This window comes from Ipomoea triloba, chromosome 14 (assembly GCF_003576645.1).
Source record: "Ipomoea triloba cultivar NCNSP0323 chromosome 14, ASM357664v1".
NCBI lineage: Eukaryota > Viridiplantae > Streptophyta > Magnoliopsida > Solanales > Convolvulaceae > Ipomoea > Ipomoea triloba.
Genome location: NC_044929.1, coordinates 5,193,243 through 5,211,135, shown reverse-complemented (window position 1 = coordinate 5,211,135; position 17,893 = coordinate 5,193,243). Strand labels below are relative to the sequence as shown.

Sequence of the window (17,893 nt, the reverse complement as noted above, 5' to 3'; positions counted from 1 at the left end):
TTACAATCTCCCCCTTTGGCAATTATTTGACAAAAATCACCTTCAAACAAAACTTAGGCATTTTTAAGAATTTAAACAAAAATCAATATTATTAAACTCATGCCATAAGCTAGTTTGGTAACAACGATAAGACACTTAATACAAAATAAAGACCAAACTGCAACAGACCACCAAAACAAGAGCTTCAAAACCAGCAAAAACGCAATAGAACTCTCTCCCTCAACATATTTTCTCAAGCATGTCAAACTTCAAATGTCTTCAACCAAATGCCAAAACTCCCCCTGAGTTATTACTCCCCCTTAGTACAATAAATCCAAGCATTCATCAAAAAGATTTCCACAACATACCTTAACTCCCCCTTTTTGTCAAAAAATTGACAAATGTGCATCTAGTGAATTGTGGATTGGGAAACTTGAACACGAGTATGTAGCACAGGAATAGTAGCTGTGTCAAGCGCTGAAGTAGCCCTGGGCAGAGAAAAAGAGGGTGAGCCAGAGGGTGTAACACCTACACCTATCACAGGACTAAACACTGGAACAGGAACTGTCTGAAGATGTGCACGATCATCATAGTGGCGTCCTGGACATAACCGTAGTTCGACAGTATACTTTCCAAGAATTTCAAGCAGCGGTTCATTTTTGTAAAGAGCAAAACCTTGAGCTTTTAGCAACACAAAAATCAGACTTGGAAACAGAAGATGAATCTTTGGCTCCTTTTTCGTTAAAACAAAATACATGATACGATTGAAGATAATATCACCAATAGAATAACCACCAATCCATACCAACTGAAATCTATACGAATCACCGTACTCTTCATATGCAACCCACGTTCATAGTAGTATTCACCTCGTAGATATTCTCATATAATAAGCAGTTCAATCCATCAAAGATAGTCCAAATAAAATGATATTCTGAATAATGATAATCCGAATAATATGATAATATGAATATTGATAATCCAAAAATATGATGATCCAAAAGATAGTCCGAACAGAATGATAATCCAGATAACTATGCTCGTCCTCAATTGTGATTGTTTTATCACAATATCACCATAATAAGACAGCTCTTAGAGTAAGTTTCTTTGAAGTTGTAACAGGCACCTGCACAAGTAGAAAAGAAACACGAAACCCAAAACTAGGCACAGACAACTTGAAAACCACTCAGCAAATTAGACAGATGCACTTATAGACACAAAATTAGGAAAAAAAACAATTTGGGTCAAATAAAATAAGAAGATAAGCACATAAAACAGAAGGCACATCCATGTAAAGCAACTTCAAGCACAGGATTATCACAGATAACACATAGAGCACATAAGTAGACGTAGGGCTGTGCAGCGGTCGGATCGGTTCGGTTCGAACGGACGGGAGCCTTCTCCGATCGGATTTCGGATTGGTCATGTTCACATCCTATCCGATTTTATTTTGGACTAAACCCTATCGGTTTTTCATAATTTCGGTTTGCGTCGGTTCGGTCGGTTATCCGACCTATATTCGGATTGAGAATATATGCAATAAAAAATGTGAAAACTGAAAACTAATTAAAAACTTTACTAAGTTGTCTGATTCTAAGTTATAACTTAAAGTTATAACTTATAAGTTATAAGTTATAACTACAAATTATGACTTATTACAGACCAAAAGAGAAATTGGCAAAAATCATAGATACATCATACTTTGATACTTAATTAATTATTACAGACCAAAAGAGAATACATCATATCATGATACTTTGAAATTTGAAGCTTATAACAATACAGAATTACAGATACAGCAAGTCAGCAACACTGCAACAGTTACTCAGTTAGTGCACAACCCCAGCAACAGTTAGTCCTACTCTTCTTCCTGTAAATTGTTACAACTTACAAGTTAGTGAAAAGTGAAAACTGAAAGCAATTACAACACAATTGTATAATACTTGGAAGTTGAAATTTTGGCTCAGTAAGCATTGTTTCCTATCAACTTTGAATTAAGGGCAAATTGCTTCAATAAATATAGAGCAACATGCCAACTTAATCCTTCTTTTCAGATTATAGGTGGAAGCTTCATCATTGCCATTTGCCACATAAACTGATAAAAGGGACAAACAGAATAGAGTAGCAGAGTTAAATAAGGCGGCAACTTACAAAAAGTTACCAAGCCTTACACTCTTACTGTCTTACAGAGTTACAGTTGCAGAGTACCATACTTACAGTGGACCAGTGCAATCAAGGATTCAACTCATTCAAGCCAGCAACTAATAACACATAGTTACCATGGCCTCAAAAAATACCAACTGAGATTAGATTTTAGAATGCAATTCAGTAAATTGACAATTAATTAGAATGGAGACACAAGTAATGATAAAGAATAACATTACAGGAATTGTAGCCAGTGTAGGATCAAAGTTCCTTCCACTTCCACCATCAACTAACTCTGCAAAATAAGAAATGTAAATTATTAAATGAAAAATATGAATATAAAACTGTAAAACAACAAAAAGAAATTAAGTGTAAAACAATTACCTTTTTCAAACCTCTCCAGTTCTTCAAGATTTTCCTCAATACATAGAGGAGTATTGGGCAGTCTAAGCCAATCCTGGGTACACACCAAAGCTTCCACAATTTTTGGAGTTAATGAACTCCTAAAAGGATCCAATACTCTCCCAGATGTACTGAAGGCAAACTCAGAGGCAACAGTTGAGATTGGAATAGCTAGAACATCCCTAGCAAGCTTAGAAAGGATGGGAAACCTCTCAGCATTAATCTTCCACCATCTCAGAATATCAAAGGAGTTTTCCTCCTCAACTATTGCCTCACTCAAGTAGATATCCAGTTCAGTTTTTTTCTTACTCCCAGATTCCAATCTTTGTTTTTTAATTTGGGACTTGAGTAAATGTTGTGGCCTTCCAACAGACACAGAACTGACAGAAGTCATAGAACTCACAGAAGAAGCACTACCAACAGCAGCAGACACAGAAGAACCAGAAACAGAAGAAGTGGCAGGAACAGAATAATCATCAAATAACTCATTCAAACCAGCAAGCACTTTATCATAGTATGGTTTACCTTTCTCCTCACCATACATATGATTAATTTGAGTAGGCATATACTCTAATTTATCCCTGGGGTCTAGAATGTTTGCAAAGAAAATCATAAGATTCATCTTGTCTATATCACCCCAATACTTCTCAAATTTTGCTTTCATATTTCTCCCCATTAAGCTCACTGCCCCACCAGCTTCCACCATTCCATTTAAAATACAATACAAATCAGAAATCTCACTGAAAAATGTGTTAGCTGTCACATATAAAGATCCAGAAATTCTGATTGTCATATCATAAAAACATTTCAACAACTCCACCAAACTGCTCACAGACTCCCAGTCCATAAAATTAGGCACAGAATCACCCAAGTCAGATTTGAAAGAACTATCAGACTCTTCACAAGATTCAAAGACTTTCTGATAAGTCAAAGCAGATTGTAACATCAAATATGTAGAGTTCCATCTGGTTGGAACATCTAGACACAAAGAAGACCTTTGCTCAATTCCTAACAAATCAGCCAAGTCCCTGAACTTCCTTAGCCTGGCAGGTGAATTCCTAACATATCTAACAACCTCCCTAACTTTTTTCACAGAACTATCACACTCCTTCAAGCCATCTTGAACAACCAAGTTAAGGATATGGGCAATGCATCTCATGTGAATATACTTAGCCTTCACAGTTGATGTACCCCAAGACACTATTTTTTTCTTAAGAAACCCCATAGCAGTGTCATTAGACGAGGCATTATCCACAGTAACACTAAAAATATTCCTAAGCCCCCACTCCAGCAAACATGTTTCTAGGGCTTTTGCAAGATACTCCCCTTTGTGAGAGGTAACAGGGACAAAGGCTATGATTTTTTTACCTTTGTGAGAGGTAACAGGGACAAAGGCTATGATTTTTTTATGCAGCTTCCACTCTGAATCAATGAAATGGGCAGTCACAACCATGTAGTTCCACTCTGAATCAATGAAATGGGCAGTCACAACCATGTAGTTAATCCTTTAATCAATGAAATGGGCAGTCACAACCATGTAGTTAATCCTTTGATCAATGAAATGGGCAGTCACAACCATGTAGTTAATCCTTTGAATTGATGTCCAAGAATCAGTGGTAATGCTAACCCTATGACTGGTTTCCCTTAAAAAAGCCTTCAATTTCAGTCTCTCCTCTTCATAGACCACTAGGATGTCCCTACTTATAGTCCATCTAGATGGAACTATAAACCTAGGGCAAGCAACAGCAATGAACATCCTGAAACCTAAACCCTCAACAAATCTAAAAGGCAGTTCATCTATGATTATCATTTTAACCAAGGCCCTCCTAATTAAGTCTTGGTTAAATACCCAGCACCCAATTTCTCCCACAGTAGTTTCAGATGACTCAGAGGTATTAACTGCTTGAAAGGTTAAAAGGGACTGCCTAGTATCCTTGGAGTGAGGGTTTTTCAAACAGCTTAGCATATGGGCTATTAAGGAAGATGTACCATGTCTCTTGGACTCACACTTGTACACTTTTGCACGATAAACACACTTTGCTTGTATAGTAATATTGTTATTGTCTTTTATTCTCACAAAATGATCCCATACTCTGGATCTGGACTCAACCTCTTTCCTCTTCTTCCCAGAAACTGCAGCAGGAGGTTGCTCATTCTGTTGATTATTAGCCTCAACAGTTTGGGCTTCCACCACTGTAGGTTCCACAATTGAAGAATTGGGTGGTTGACTACCAGGAGTACTGATATTATCCATCTAAAATATGGCTAAGTATTAGTACAGACAGTATTGGGATTCAATCACAAATAATAATGGACAGAGCCAGAGTGACAGACAGTCACTCAGTGTCTCAGTCAGCCATACAATTACACATAAAGTTCTAGAATCAGACACATTTTGTGTCATCATTTTCCAAGAACACAATTATTTTATTAGGAAATTTATTGAGAATACATTTAAGGGCATACATCCATAAACTTGACTAGAGTCTAGACTCTAGAGTACTAGACAAAGAAATCCAGATTCAGGGTTTCAATTTTGAAATTTCAATTTCAGATTGGGAGACTGTAATATTAATATACAGCAATTGTTTCCCAATTCCTAGTCCATCATTATCAGGATTTCTATAAATAGGGCTTCCACTTGACCACCAGTATATGATAACTGATTAAGTTATCAAACTAGGGTTTGTAAATTGTTAAAATTCCAAATCTATTTTATTCAACTAGGGTTTGAAAGAAACATGAAACGAGTCAGTGCTCCCACCAGAATATCACAGATTCACAAAATAATAGAATATCACAAAATCGCTAACAACTAACAAGTATGCGACGAGTCAGTGCTCCCACCAGAATATCACAGATTCACAGAATAATAGAATATCACAAAATCGCTAACAAGTATGCAAGATTGCAAGTAATGCAACGAGTCAGTGCTCCCACCAGAAATCCAGAATATCACATAATCGCTAACAGCCTAACAGATCAAACTATCAAAGTTATTAAACTAGGGTTTGAATACCTACTTCCTTTCTCACAAATACCCCAGAGAACAAGGGCTTCTAGCACAGATATCACCAGATGAAACAGCCGAACGGTCTCCGACAGGCACCAGTAGGGCGTCGGGCTTCCACCAGTCGAACTCGAACAGAACCACTCAACCAAGTCACCAACGGCCACCGGGTGGAACTGTGGAAGTCACCAACAGACTGACGGAGAACGAGAGAACTCAGAGTCTCAAACTCTTAGAGATTTAGAGAAGTCGAGAACGAGAACAGAGAGGGATCGTGATTCGCGACTGAGGTCTGAGAGAGTGAGAGAAGTTCTCAGAGAACTCAGAGAAATGAGAGAAATGAGAGAAATCAGAGAGGTCTGAAAACCCTAGGATGAGTCGCGACTGCGCAAATGAGGAGTTACGGAAGCCTCAAGCCCTATCTAAGGATATATATACTACAACACCAAACGACGTCGTATAATACATAGCATATCTAACCCTAGATTTGATCGGGTAATCGGACGGTTCGGATGCAATTTTGGACCCCCCAACCCGCAGCCACTTAACCGACGTCGTTTCAGACGATCGGTTTGGTTTTGAATGTTCGGGTTCGGCCCGGTTCGGCAGTTGCTATTCGGCCGGCGGTTCGGTCGGGTTTGTCAGTTTTTTCGGGTTTTGCTCAGCCCTAAGTAGACGCGAAAAACAATAAAAGTCAAGTTGGAACAGACAAAGCAACCAAAAAGCAGATACATTCAGTTAAAGCAGATACAATCAGGTAAAGCACATTAAAAGCACATATTCATAACACATAACACAAAAGCACACAAAGAATATCAAATACAGTCATGACCGGACCAACAAGTATAGAAGACAAGCAATTTCAAACTCAGATCACACTTCAGATTGGCAAGAAGAAATAGAAACAGGAAAGGTTAACACTGAACCAGATATAAATATAGAGGAAACCACAGAATCAGACAAAAACATGTTCAGAGACATATAAAGCAGTCACAAGAACAGTTTATAAAATAGATAGAGATACGCACATCAAAAAGATCATCTTAGGCACATTCAAATGAGCAAAAAAAACAAGACATAAAATAGAATATGAGAGCAAACCAAAACGAAGGTAACTAGATAGTAGTCACCACTTGTGAGGACACATCACCCTTAGGTCAGGCCATGAGCTGATTGTGAGACAGAGCAGCAACAAGTGAATCTAGGCTCGGCTCACATTCTTCTTCTAGGTCAGCACGGTTGATTAAGTCAGAACTAGATTCATACCATCGGCCACGAACAACTGCCTTGTGAAACAGAGGAGAACTTTGAGCATCTGTATCAGGAGACAGATTTACGTAGAACTTGACAATCAGCCATTCTGAATAGGAACTAATGTTTTGAACAGTTTGGAGTAGATCCTGGTCTTTGAGTAGAGGGATGATGTTGCAATGCTTCATAATGCCATCTGGATCAATATCCTTCTAGAGCAGCAATCTTCTTTGACTATGAGCTTACTATAAATCTATCAGCTTCGGATATCGCAATATAGACTTGAAATATCAACTTTGGAGTTTTTACTAGGCGCAGCAGGATCGGCAACAGGACTGGTGACACATCAATAGAATTGGGAGCCCTTTTATAAAGTTATGCGAGGTGCTGGAGTAGTCATAGCTAACTTTGTCTTTCTTCTTTTCTTAAAGAAGCAACATGTGTCTTATGTTTTTTGAAGAGCTTGTTCAAAAAACACCTGATAAGAAGCACAAACACAGACAAACCAGAGCAAGAAACAGGTAACATTGCTATTAAAACAGATAGTAATTCGGTAGTGCTGGCAGACACCGGAACTGGACCAGAAGAAGCTGGAAAAGTGACTGACTCAGACATAGATAAAGGACATGTTGTAACAGTGACCGGAACAGAATCATTAGATTTTGAGACACCGAATGCAGCAGGCAAGTCAACATATAATGCAATATCACATATATTGAACGTAGAAGCATCAGGAATTGTGACTTGCTCGGGCCTAAACCTTCCTAAAATAGAGGGAGTAATAGAGCCAGAAACAGAGCATACTGGAACGAGATAGAAACAGAGCCAGTAGCTACTACCGAATCAGCAGATAACACAGAAGCAGGTAAAACAGAGGATAAAGCAGCGGGTAAAAGCACACAAAAAAAAAAACATAATACAGGTATTGAGAAAATACCAACTAAAGAATGAATTTAGAAGGTACCACTTTTCTATTGCGGTGCATTTGGCATTTTCTGGGTTATAAAATCCGCTTTCCTGACCCAAACTTGTTTTACAAATGGTGCAATGCGCTTGTGAATGTATTTCTCAACCCTTTGATCCTTATAGAAATAGTAGCATTCAGGTCTGGTGTGCCCGCGCATCCTGCAATAATGACAGACAGGGTTATATCTCATGCGATGAAAGTTTGGATACCATACATTACCATAGCCTCGTCTAGATGTACTGGATTTGGAAAAGCACGATATGATCCAGATTCTGTAACACAGCGTTGCGAAGCTGAGCTTGATTTAGGCATGTCAAACACTGGTTCAGATGCTGTCATATTGCATTGTTGAGCTGGGTTTGATTCTGGCGTGTTATGAACTGGTTCAGAACTTTTCACAAAAACAGTATCTTTGTTCTTCCCACCTGAGAAACCAAGCTCAAATTTGGTAGAAGTTTGTCTTCATGAATCCAGTATTTCATCAAGTGTAGATGTGGTGTCCATTATCTTGATTCGCCGTTTGAGCGTGTCTAGCTCCTGTTGTAGCTTTTCCTCACGTTCAAGACTAGCCTTCAGTAGGATTTCTTTTTCAGAAGCTTGGTTTTTGTACACCATCTTAGCATCTTCTAATACACCAATTTTACTAGACAAAGAATGATGAACTTTAAGTAACGCCTCCCATCTGGAGTACAATTTTTTGTATTCTAATTCATAAGACATAGGAGGTAACTCGCGATCTTCAGCTGAATTGTATTCTCCACCGTCTGAATCAGCATGCTCTTCTACTTCAGGATCAGCATCAGTTATTGAGGTGAGGCCACAAAATTCCTAGATATTTCGTCAGCATCTGACCCAGCAGCTTCTGATTCAGGTTCATCATCGCTCCAGGTTAGGGTCGTCATGGACTTCTTTCTTCGTAAGTATGTTGCACACTCGGCCTGAACATGTCCAAATCCTTCGCATTCATAGCATCGGATGCCCTTGTTCGCTTTGTCTTTAGATTTAACAGTACGTGAGCCAGATGATCTTGATGTTGATACTCCAGATTTTGCCACACCTTTTGAGCAACTTGAGTTGATCCCTTTCTGATTTTGTACCCTAGGATTTTGTGTGTAATTCTTTTGCTTAACCTGTTTCAAAATTTTAGAAAAATGTTTAGATAATAAACCAACAGGGTCATCAGAAAGCTCATCTGTATCAGGTAATTCGAAATCTTGTCCTTCAGCGTTGAATGCAACAGACTTCTGTTTCTTTGTATCATCAGTCAGGATCTCCATTTCGTAGGTTTTAAGGCTTCCCATCAATGCTGCAAGAGTTTTGTCTTCCCAACCGGCGTTTTCCTGGATAGCAGTTACTTTCATTCGAAAACGCGGTGGTAGAGAACGCAAGACTTTCTTGACCAATTTTTGTTGGGGAAATGGCTCGCCTAGCACAGCAGCTCGATTTGCAAGTTCTTGAACACGTTCATTGAAACTCACAATGTCCTCGTTTTCGTTCATTCGTAATTCTTCAAAATCAGATTGAACCGGTTGTAACTTAGATTGTCTTACTGAGTTAGTGCCTTCATAGGTAGTTTCCAGTATTTCCCACGCGACTTTTGCAGAGTCACAACCTGCAACTAAAGTGAATTGGCTTTCATGCATTAGTGAATATATTATATCTAAAGCTTTATTATTATATCCAACAAAGGTCCTTTCAGCTGCATCCCATTCAACTTTTGGTTTGAACACTTTGGAATCATTTTCTGTTTCACCCGCTTTTGTGGGATGTTCCCAACCAGTTAGAACGGCTTTCCAAATAAGTTCACCATGTGCTTTGATATGCATCCTTGTACGTGCTTTTCAGTAAGCATAGTTGTCACCATTTAGTTCGGGAGGTGGTTTATTCATTCTGAAACACTCAACACACGGTGAGACAGAACAAAAAACAGCAAGAACCGAAAATAAAACACCAAAAAGACACCAAAGAATTGAGTTCAAGAAACACGAGATTGCCAGATCGGTAGACTAATAGATTAAGTCCTCGTGCTCTGATACCAATTGAAAAAAAAACTTCGTGGATCTTGAATAAAATACTTTACGGGTTCAGGGATTGTTTAACGTTTTTATAGGTATTAGTCCAGATTAGATAAACTAAAAGACAAACAAAAATAAAAACGCAAGTAAAGAAAGAGAACTCGGACACAGGAATTGATCACGCAGTTCGGAGCTATAACTCCTACATCTGCGGGGCTACTCAGCTTTTGCCCAATCCACTAGATGCACCAAGGTTTACACAAGTTGGAATACAACCCAAACGTACAAAGGTTCAACACCAACATACAACCTTCAACATCTACTTTTGAATTTACAAAACTGCAAGCCAAGAATTCTTCAATTCTTCATCTTGACTCAGTAACAGCGACAGCTTCAAAGACAGTGGTAAAACTTCATTAAATCTTCAAATGATCTTCTTAATATTCACGTGCGAAAGCTCTCAACTTGTATCATGTGTAGAGCTGAGTTTTAGAGCTTCAAATGCCTTCCTTTATATAGTGTAGCATCCTTTAACAACCTTCACAATTTTAGATCTGAAAAACTCCTTGAATAAAAGAGAGCCACACCCCTTAAAATTCTGTTAACCACACAATTTAAATGGGTGGACTAATTCCTTGCTGTCTGAGACAGCGTCCGCTGGCACAGCTTCACTATCAGCACTGGTGGACAGACTGGCTTACGGTCCAAAAACTAATAAAAACTAGATAAAGGCTAAGTGTATTTTTGACAAATAATATAGCTAATAACAAAGGACCGTGTATCATTTGTACACTTACATTTTTTATATATGGGTCTGAGAAATGAGAATTATTTGATACGAGTTAGAATTGGTTGCTAATTATGGTGGGCGGGAGAACGGATGATCACAGGCCGGAAATCCTAGCTGTTAACATGAATATAATATAAACATTCATAAATGTGCAGTCCAACTATGAGCTTATGCTTTTAGTTGGATGGAGCACATGATTCAATTTGGTATCAGAGCCATACAAAAGATCATAGGTTGGAGCCGATCAAAGTCAATCGGCACATTCATAAATGTGCAGTCCAACTATGGACTTTTAATTAGTTGGATGGAGCACATGCTTTCGCTAGCTGCAAAAATTATGAGTGAATAATATCTATGGAGGATTTTATAGAGAGAATCTTCTCGTCCCCAGGATTTCTAGACAACTTTACACCTTAATCTAAGAATTTTTAGCGGGATTCTAACTTACAATTGTGAAGATTTGCTTGGAGATTGAAGATTTTGTTATCAAAGCTAAGTGTTCATTTCAATTACAATGTACTTTTCTTTCAAATGCTTCCATTTATTTTTCATCTTAGCTTATTGTTGTTGTTGGTGAAGTAAAGGAGGTTGAGGATTGAATGAATAGGGATGATCGAGAACTGAGTGGTGAAAAAGGGAGAGACAATGAGAAGGTTGAGGAAAAAGAGTGTTGAAGGAACAGAGAATGTTAGTCAAAGAAGAAGAAGAAAAGATGAAGGAAGAAGAGAGGAAAGAGGAAGGCAATACGAAGTTTGAAGAATATGACATGTTCTTAGAAGTAAATGATTGCCTACTTAGGAGGAGGATATGCTGATTATGCGCTTTAAAGAGTTCATGAATGCACGACACTTGATGTCGTATCTTGAAGAGCGAGTAAATGGGGCAAAGGACTAGTTCCCATCCAAGTGTTCATGGATGGTTAGTCGTTGTAAGTTGCGTTGAGTCAAGGACGTTAAATGCGACAGTTCTTGGGAGGCAACCTAAGGCTATCTTACTTTTTGTTATTTTTTTCATTGATTTGTGTGATTTTTCATTTGCTAGGTAATCTCTTGTTGGTTCGAGATTTTCAATTCTAAAAGTAAGAACTTTGGTTGACCCCAAATCACACTTCTAAAGTGTTGGAAGGGGTACCAATGTTTGTCTGATCTCTTTGTTTGAATTTTACTTCTACATATATAACTTAAAAATGTGTTTTACACATTCACCTTTTTCCTCTTTTATGTTTGAAAAATTGCAATGTAAGCAAGAATAATAATTTTCTTTTTCTAAATTTTGTCACTTACTTTTTTCACTCTTAACAAATTATGGTGCAAAGTAAATGTGTAACATACAAGCTCAGTACCACACTACCACATTCTCTTTTCACTCTTCTTTTACATTTGGAATGCTTTGCACGCACATGCAATCAAAAGAAATCTTGTTTCCTATGATTTTGTGTACTATCTTGATTTACTTTAATTTTTATTATATATGCATTGTTATTTTCTTATCTTGGGAGTGAAATATGTAATCCATGACGTGAAATGGTGGACAATACATAAGATTGGAGCATTAAGTGCAAATTAATATATATTGTTAATTTTTCTCTAAAACCCTATTAATTTTACTATTTTCCTTTTTGAAGGGCTAAGTAAAATATTATTATTCTTATTATCATATTAGATGTAAAAAATTATATATACTTATTAATTATATTTAGTATCTATACTTTGCATTCTTTATAGGATAAAGTACAAATCAGGCAAATGAATGGGTAAGTCCAGATTCTCTATGCTATATTCCAACTTATTTCTTGTTTCCATTCCAAGAAAAGTTTGAAATAAGTTTCCTTAGCTTCCTTAACTTTGATTACCAGTGATTTTTTTAACAAGAAATAAAATAATCAATTTATATGATATTCCTGTATATATATATACTTTAGGTACACTACTGATGATTATTATTATTATTTTATTGCTCTAACAACTTATTATGATTTATATAGGTTAATGCGAATAGGTTAATGCGAATGAGCACATATTTTTTTATTGGAGGGAAGGACATTAAATGGGTTAAAACATTTGCATCCAAGGTATTGACAGAAATTCGTTTTAACCCACAATTGACTATTAAAATGGCCTATGTCGGTAGCAACAATAAAGTAGCATCAGCAATTCGTGGAATTTGTGCGACATTTGACAACAGAATTAAAGGAAGATTTTGTTTTTGGCTGAATCTTCAAAGCATATTTTTTTCAAGGATCAAATTCTTAGATGAGACTTATGGTGATGAAGAGAGAGACGAAATTGTCAAAGGACTAAAATTTTTGATAGCATATGAAACTGATGGATGGGTTTTGCTATGCAAAGGGAACAAGATAGTCGAATATGACCTAGGAGATAAGATGTTGGCGGTCATGAATGAGTACGCGAAATGAAAGGAAAGTGCAATAGTCAAAGGCTTTGACCAAGCATTCAAAGATCATCATCATGAGATGTTTGGCTCCACATGTACTCCACAACATTACCCTTGTGCTCTTGAATATCTATCTAATTCTGACAGAGTCCACGAGAATATAAAATGTCCTCAATGTTGTCATAATATGCAAAAATTTGTTACTTTCAAGTGTTGTCATGACTATGTATATAGAGAAGTTTTTAATATTCATGATTGATATCAACACATATTATTGTAGTTGCATTATTTGTCGTATGTAATGAATGTTTTTTTTTACGTGTAATTTAGTTTTTTACCTACTGTATTTGCATTATATTTGTATCAAAATTGGCCGCACCAAATTTCTAATGTGAACAAGTTGATTTTTTATATATACATTTGGGTCTGAGAATGATCTGAAACGAGTTTGCATTGGTGGCTAATTGCCAGAAATCCTAGCTAGGATAATATCTAAAAAGTATTATTTCTTTCTTTTAACCCTTGGTTTAGTTCTCTAGCTCAAAGTATAGATGGCAAGGGGTAGGCATGGAGTATACTCCCCGTCCCCGTTGTTGTCCTCATTCCTGACTAGGAATTGAAATTAGTCCCCATTCTCACATGAGAACCTGTGAATCAATCGGGACGGTTGTTATAACAACCTGGGTGCACAACTTCCCAAGCAATGTACAAATCAGTTGCAAAAGAAAAAAACGTTACGTGCAAAATTAACAATCACAGTACAGTACACATATTTTGAAACCAAAAGCACCACAGCACGCAAATGATAAGGAAAACAAAATCAAATGTTGGTAAACAAATAAACCTTCTAGGTTCAGTCAATTTTTACAGTGTATAGGTCACATGAATATGGCTTAATAAGACCGCAAATTATTCCGTAGACTCAGGTCAACTTTGCAAGGTAGACTCAAATCTAAAATACACAATTTAAATATTGAATATTCATAATTTATATAATTTTTCATACTAACAACTCCCTTTTATTTTCTCTCCATAATATTTCAAACTCACCTAAAAGTGCTCCTATTTAAAAGTTGAATATAAGAGCCTTTAGAAACTAATGTGGGACAACTACCCTTCTCTTTAAATGCTTTTTCCTAACATCTAGTTCATGATATATAACAAATTAACAATTGAGTAGTGTCAAAGTGGGCTAAAATCCGCTAGCCAGTCTTAAACCACCCCATAGTGAGGCGGGTTAATGCTAAAAAATTTTATAGTTTGGCCCGCACAAGTATCACCATGAATTGGGCTAAATTTTACTCCAAATAAAATCTAAAATAGATATACACAACTTAAATTGATTTTTTGAATTAATTTTGCAGTGTTATAAATTATATTTAGTGTGATCATTATGTTGTAACCGTTGTAACGGTCATATTTATTATTGTTATTATTACTTGTATTATACTCCGTATATGTATATTGTGTAAAGAGAAGTTGATGGAATGAAAATTTATACTTTTGCCTTTGCATTTTACTATTCTTCTTTTCTTTGTATTGTTAATTTATACAGTCTGTTACTCCAACGATGGCTACAAGCTAAAGGCTATATTATAACATGCAGGAATAATTTTGTGTGAAAGTACTTTATCATGAGACATGTAATACTTTTAATTAAAATGTAATAGTTTGAATGAGTGCAAAAAATATTATCCATTAATTAAAAATTTTAGTCTTATGTGAGTATTTTCACACACAAAAAAAAAAAAAAAAAAAAAAAAGCGCGTGCCAAATTTGTTTGGTAAAAACGCCAATTGGTAAAAGATCAGGCCATCGGGGCTACCACTTTTCCGATTCTTCTTCTCCTTCGACAGTCTTGGCGACCTACAAACCCTAACACGCTACCATCTGCTCCACTGGCGTCATTTGATTTCAGGGGAAAGAGGAGAAGGCATGTCGTACTTGCTGCCCCATCTTCACTCCGGTTGGGCGGTCGACCAAGCCATCCTCGCCGAGGAGGAGCGCCTAGTCATTATCCGCTTCGGCCACGACTGGGACGAGACTTGCATGCAGGTATCTTCTTTGGCTTTTCGATTTTGATTCCAATTTCTTGATTTCACTTCTGATTATGGGGGAAAACATATTTTGGGGTTATGCTTAATTTAATAGCTTTTTCAGCAATTTCATTTGACTTATCTCAATATTTGTAAATTATTTGTTCTTCGATAGTAAAATGTAATTTCCGTTGGTTGAAATGTGTTGTTAGATGCGGAGAACAGTATAGTGGTGAGTTCAGTGTTATGTGATTTCCTAATGTTTAATATTTGTAATTTGTGAATTCTGGTACAAATGTGTTTATTCAGTATGAACCTGTGTAGTAGTTTATTCTCGTAAAGGGTTGTTCACTTTAATAGTCGGCTACTAGTGAGTAGTGATGTTTTGATTTGTTCAAGATAGCTGTTTTCAAAATTTGTAGTTTGCATGTGTCTCAGTGTGCATAGTTATTTATCCTATCTGGAAAGCTGCATTTTAATGAACCTGGATCATATATCATTTGATTTGTAGTTTGTTTAGTATCTTGTGCTCTGTATTCTGAAAAGTCTGAATATTGATGCTATGATTTGCACTGTCTAGTTTCTTATAATGGTAATAAGATAGCAATTTCTATAGCTGTCAAAAAAATAATAATAAATAAAGGTATGGAGTAGTAATTCATGAACTGTTGTGACAAATTTCTTCAATAACCAAGCTATAGAAGTTAAGTGAAACAACTATTGTATGAACCTAGAGTGTAAAATAAATCGTACTCTCCTGATGTAACTTGAACATGAGCCCTTCATCACTATCAGTTTTTCTTGATAATACATTGACTCCAGGTTTCAAGGCTACAATAGATTTCCAGGTTCTGAATTATGGTTTCTGATATTTTACTGTACCTAATGCTATGTTTGAGGATAATGCTACTTATGGGCCTCATGACTATATACACACACACACACACACATGCAGGGGCGGATCCAGAGTGGGGGCAGTTGCCCCCTGCCCCATCCCCACCCCCTTTATATATATGTATGTATATTTATACATATATAAATAAGTAATGTATATACAAGAATACAAGTTACTGATGGCTGAGCTAGACATTCTTAAGCAATTGTTCTCTTAAATTAGGGGGTGAACCCTGTTGATAGCTCCTTCCTTCTTTTTATCTTATCTTTCCCTCTTCACAATAGGGTGGAGGGGGAATATATTTATATAATGTGCCTTCACTTTTTTTTTCATTAGTATTAAAATTGTGATTCGTGAGATTTATTTCTAATTTTAAGTTTATAATTGTATTTTTTATTTGTGACTTGTGACTATGCGATTTTTTCCGTCTTTTTTATATTAATTATGAGATGTAAAATTTAGATTTTTTTTGTCTTTTTTATTAATTGTGAGATGTAAAATTTATATTGACTTGTGATTCATATCAAATTTACTACTTATATTTATAATGTGTTAATTTGTGAGATTTATAATGTGTTATGTGTGGTAATAATTATTTAAATTGATTAATTAATTTGTATAAAACATATTTTTTGATTCAGTCAAATATTTTCTAAAAAGTCTACTTTTATGAATTATTTAGTCAATGTGGTTTATAAGTTTATATTATATGTCCTTGTATTCAAATTAATCTAGAAAAACTTGAAGTTGATCTAACTAAAGAAAAAGCATTTATAAATATCATATCAATAGAGGTGATATGTGACTTATAATGTGTTTTCTTTTCAAACCATTTTATCCAATTGATTATGTTTTATATTTTGTCATGAATAGTTTTTATTGCATTTCGAAGTGCTTTCACCCCCAGTCAGTAATATTCCTTTCCGGCTCCTCCCCTGTATACATATGTAAATAGTTTCTAGGAAGTGAGTAATCATCCGTGCAATGATTTGTCATGGGTTCAAGATTGCTTGTGGTGTTACAGTATGGTGCATTGATAATTTCCTGTGCAGTGCATATTAATATATTAGTGGTTGTATTGGGTTTCTATGTTGAAAATGTGCGTTTTGAGGAAACAGAAGAGTGAATGAGCTTGTAACACTACTGATGCACACAATGTTTAATGGTTTTCAGATGGATGAAGTTTTGGCGTCAGTTGCTGAGACAATAAAGAACTTTGCTGTCATATACCTTGTAGATATCACTGAGGTTCCTGACTTCAACACGATGTATGAATTGTACGACCCGTCGACTGCGATGTTCTTCTTTAGGAACAAACATATCATGATCGATCTTGGCACCGGGAACAATAACAAGATCAACTGGGCACTGAAGGACAAACAAGAGTTCATTGACATTGTCGAGACTGTTTATCGTGGTGCTAGAAAGGGCCGCGGTCTTGTCATTGCTCCAAAAGATTACTCGACAAAGTATCGATACTGAGCACTTGCATCTGCTGCTACTTGAGTTTGTTTCTTGCTGCACAAATGTTTTGTGAATAATCTTTACCTGTATATCCTGATGTTGATACTTGATGTGTACTAGTGACATTTGTAATCAACTGCAGACGATATGCCCTTAAGGCGAAGACCTTTTGTGAGTGTTGTAAAAATTGACTTAGGCGGCTGTCTAGCGCGCCCTTAGGCTGAAACTCAGCTGGCTTCTTAGCTTGAGCAAATAACAGCTGGGTTCTTCAGCTGGTTAGCAGGAGAACTTTTAATAAGGAAATGGGGGTATTCTAGTCCTCATACAATCTTCTAAAATTGTTCGTGAACTATTCTAAGACATCATCAAAATCTAAATTTAAGTACAATCAATCCTAAATCTCTCTCTCTCTCTCTCTCCCCCCCCCCCCCCCTCTTACATTTTTACATTATTTTCCAACTTAACAATCAAACTTATGTGCGCCAAAGACCTTGTGGTCAAGCGGCATGAAGTGATTCTCCCAAGTGGAAGGTCATGGGTTCTGG

At 36.5% G+C, this 17,893-nt stretch overlaps 2 protein-coding genes across 2 annotated transcripts; one reads left to right on the top strand and one right to left on the bottom strand.

Annotated features, from left to right (window-relative positions):
- Window positions 1–2,029: 2,029 nt before the first annotated feature.
- On the bottom strand, window positions 2,030–4,021 carry LOC116004809 (zinc finger BED domain-containing protein RICESLEEPER 2-like). The gene is made up of 3 exons (XM_031244980.1): window positions 2,509–4,021; window positions 2,364–2,419; window positions 2,030–2,074 (listed from the first exon to the last, which is right to left on the bottom strand). The coding sequence occupies exons 1-3, from the start codon at window positions 4,019–4,021 to the stop codon at window positions 2,030–2,032; spliced, it is 1,614 nt and encodes a 537-aa protein (XP_031100840.1).
- A 10,743-nt stretch (window positions 4,022–14,764) lies between these two features.
- Window positions 14,765–17,686, top strand: LOC116004184 (thioredoxin-like protein YLS8). Its single transcript, XM_031244132.1, has 2 exons — window positions 14,765–15,008; window positions 17,058–17,686. Exons 1-2 carry the CDS (start codon window positions 14,889–14,891, stop codon window positions 17,364–17,366), a joined length of 429 nt encoding a protein of 142 aa, XP_031099992.1. The 5' UTR covers window positions 14,765–14,888; the 3' UTR covers window positions 17,367–17,686.
- The last annotated feature ends 207 nt before the right edge of the window (window positions 17,687–17,893 follow it).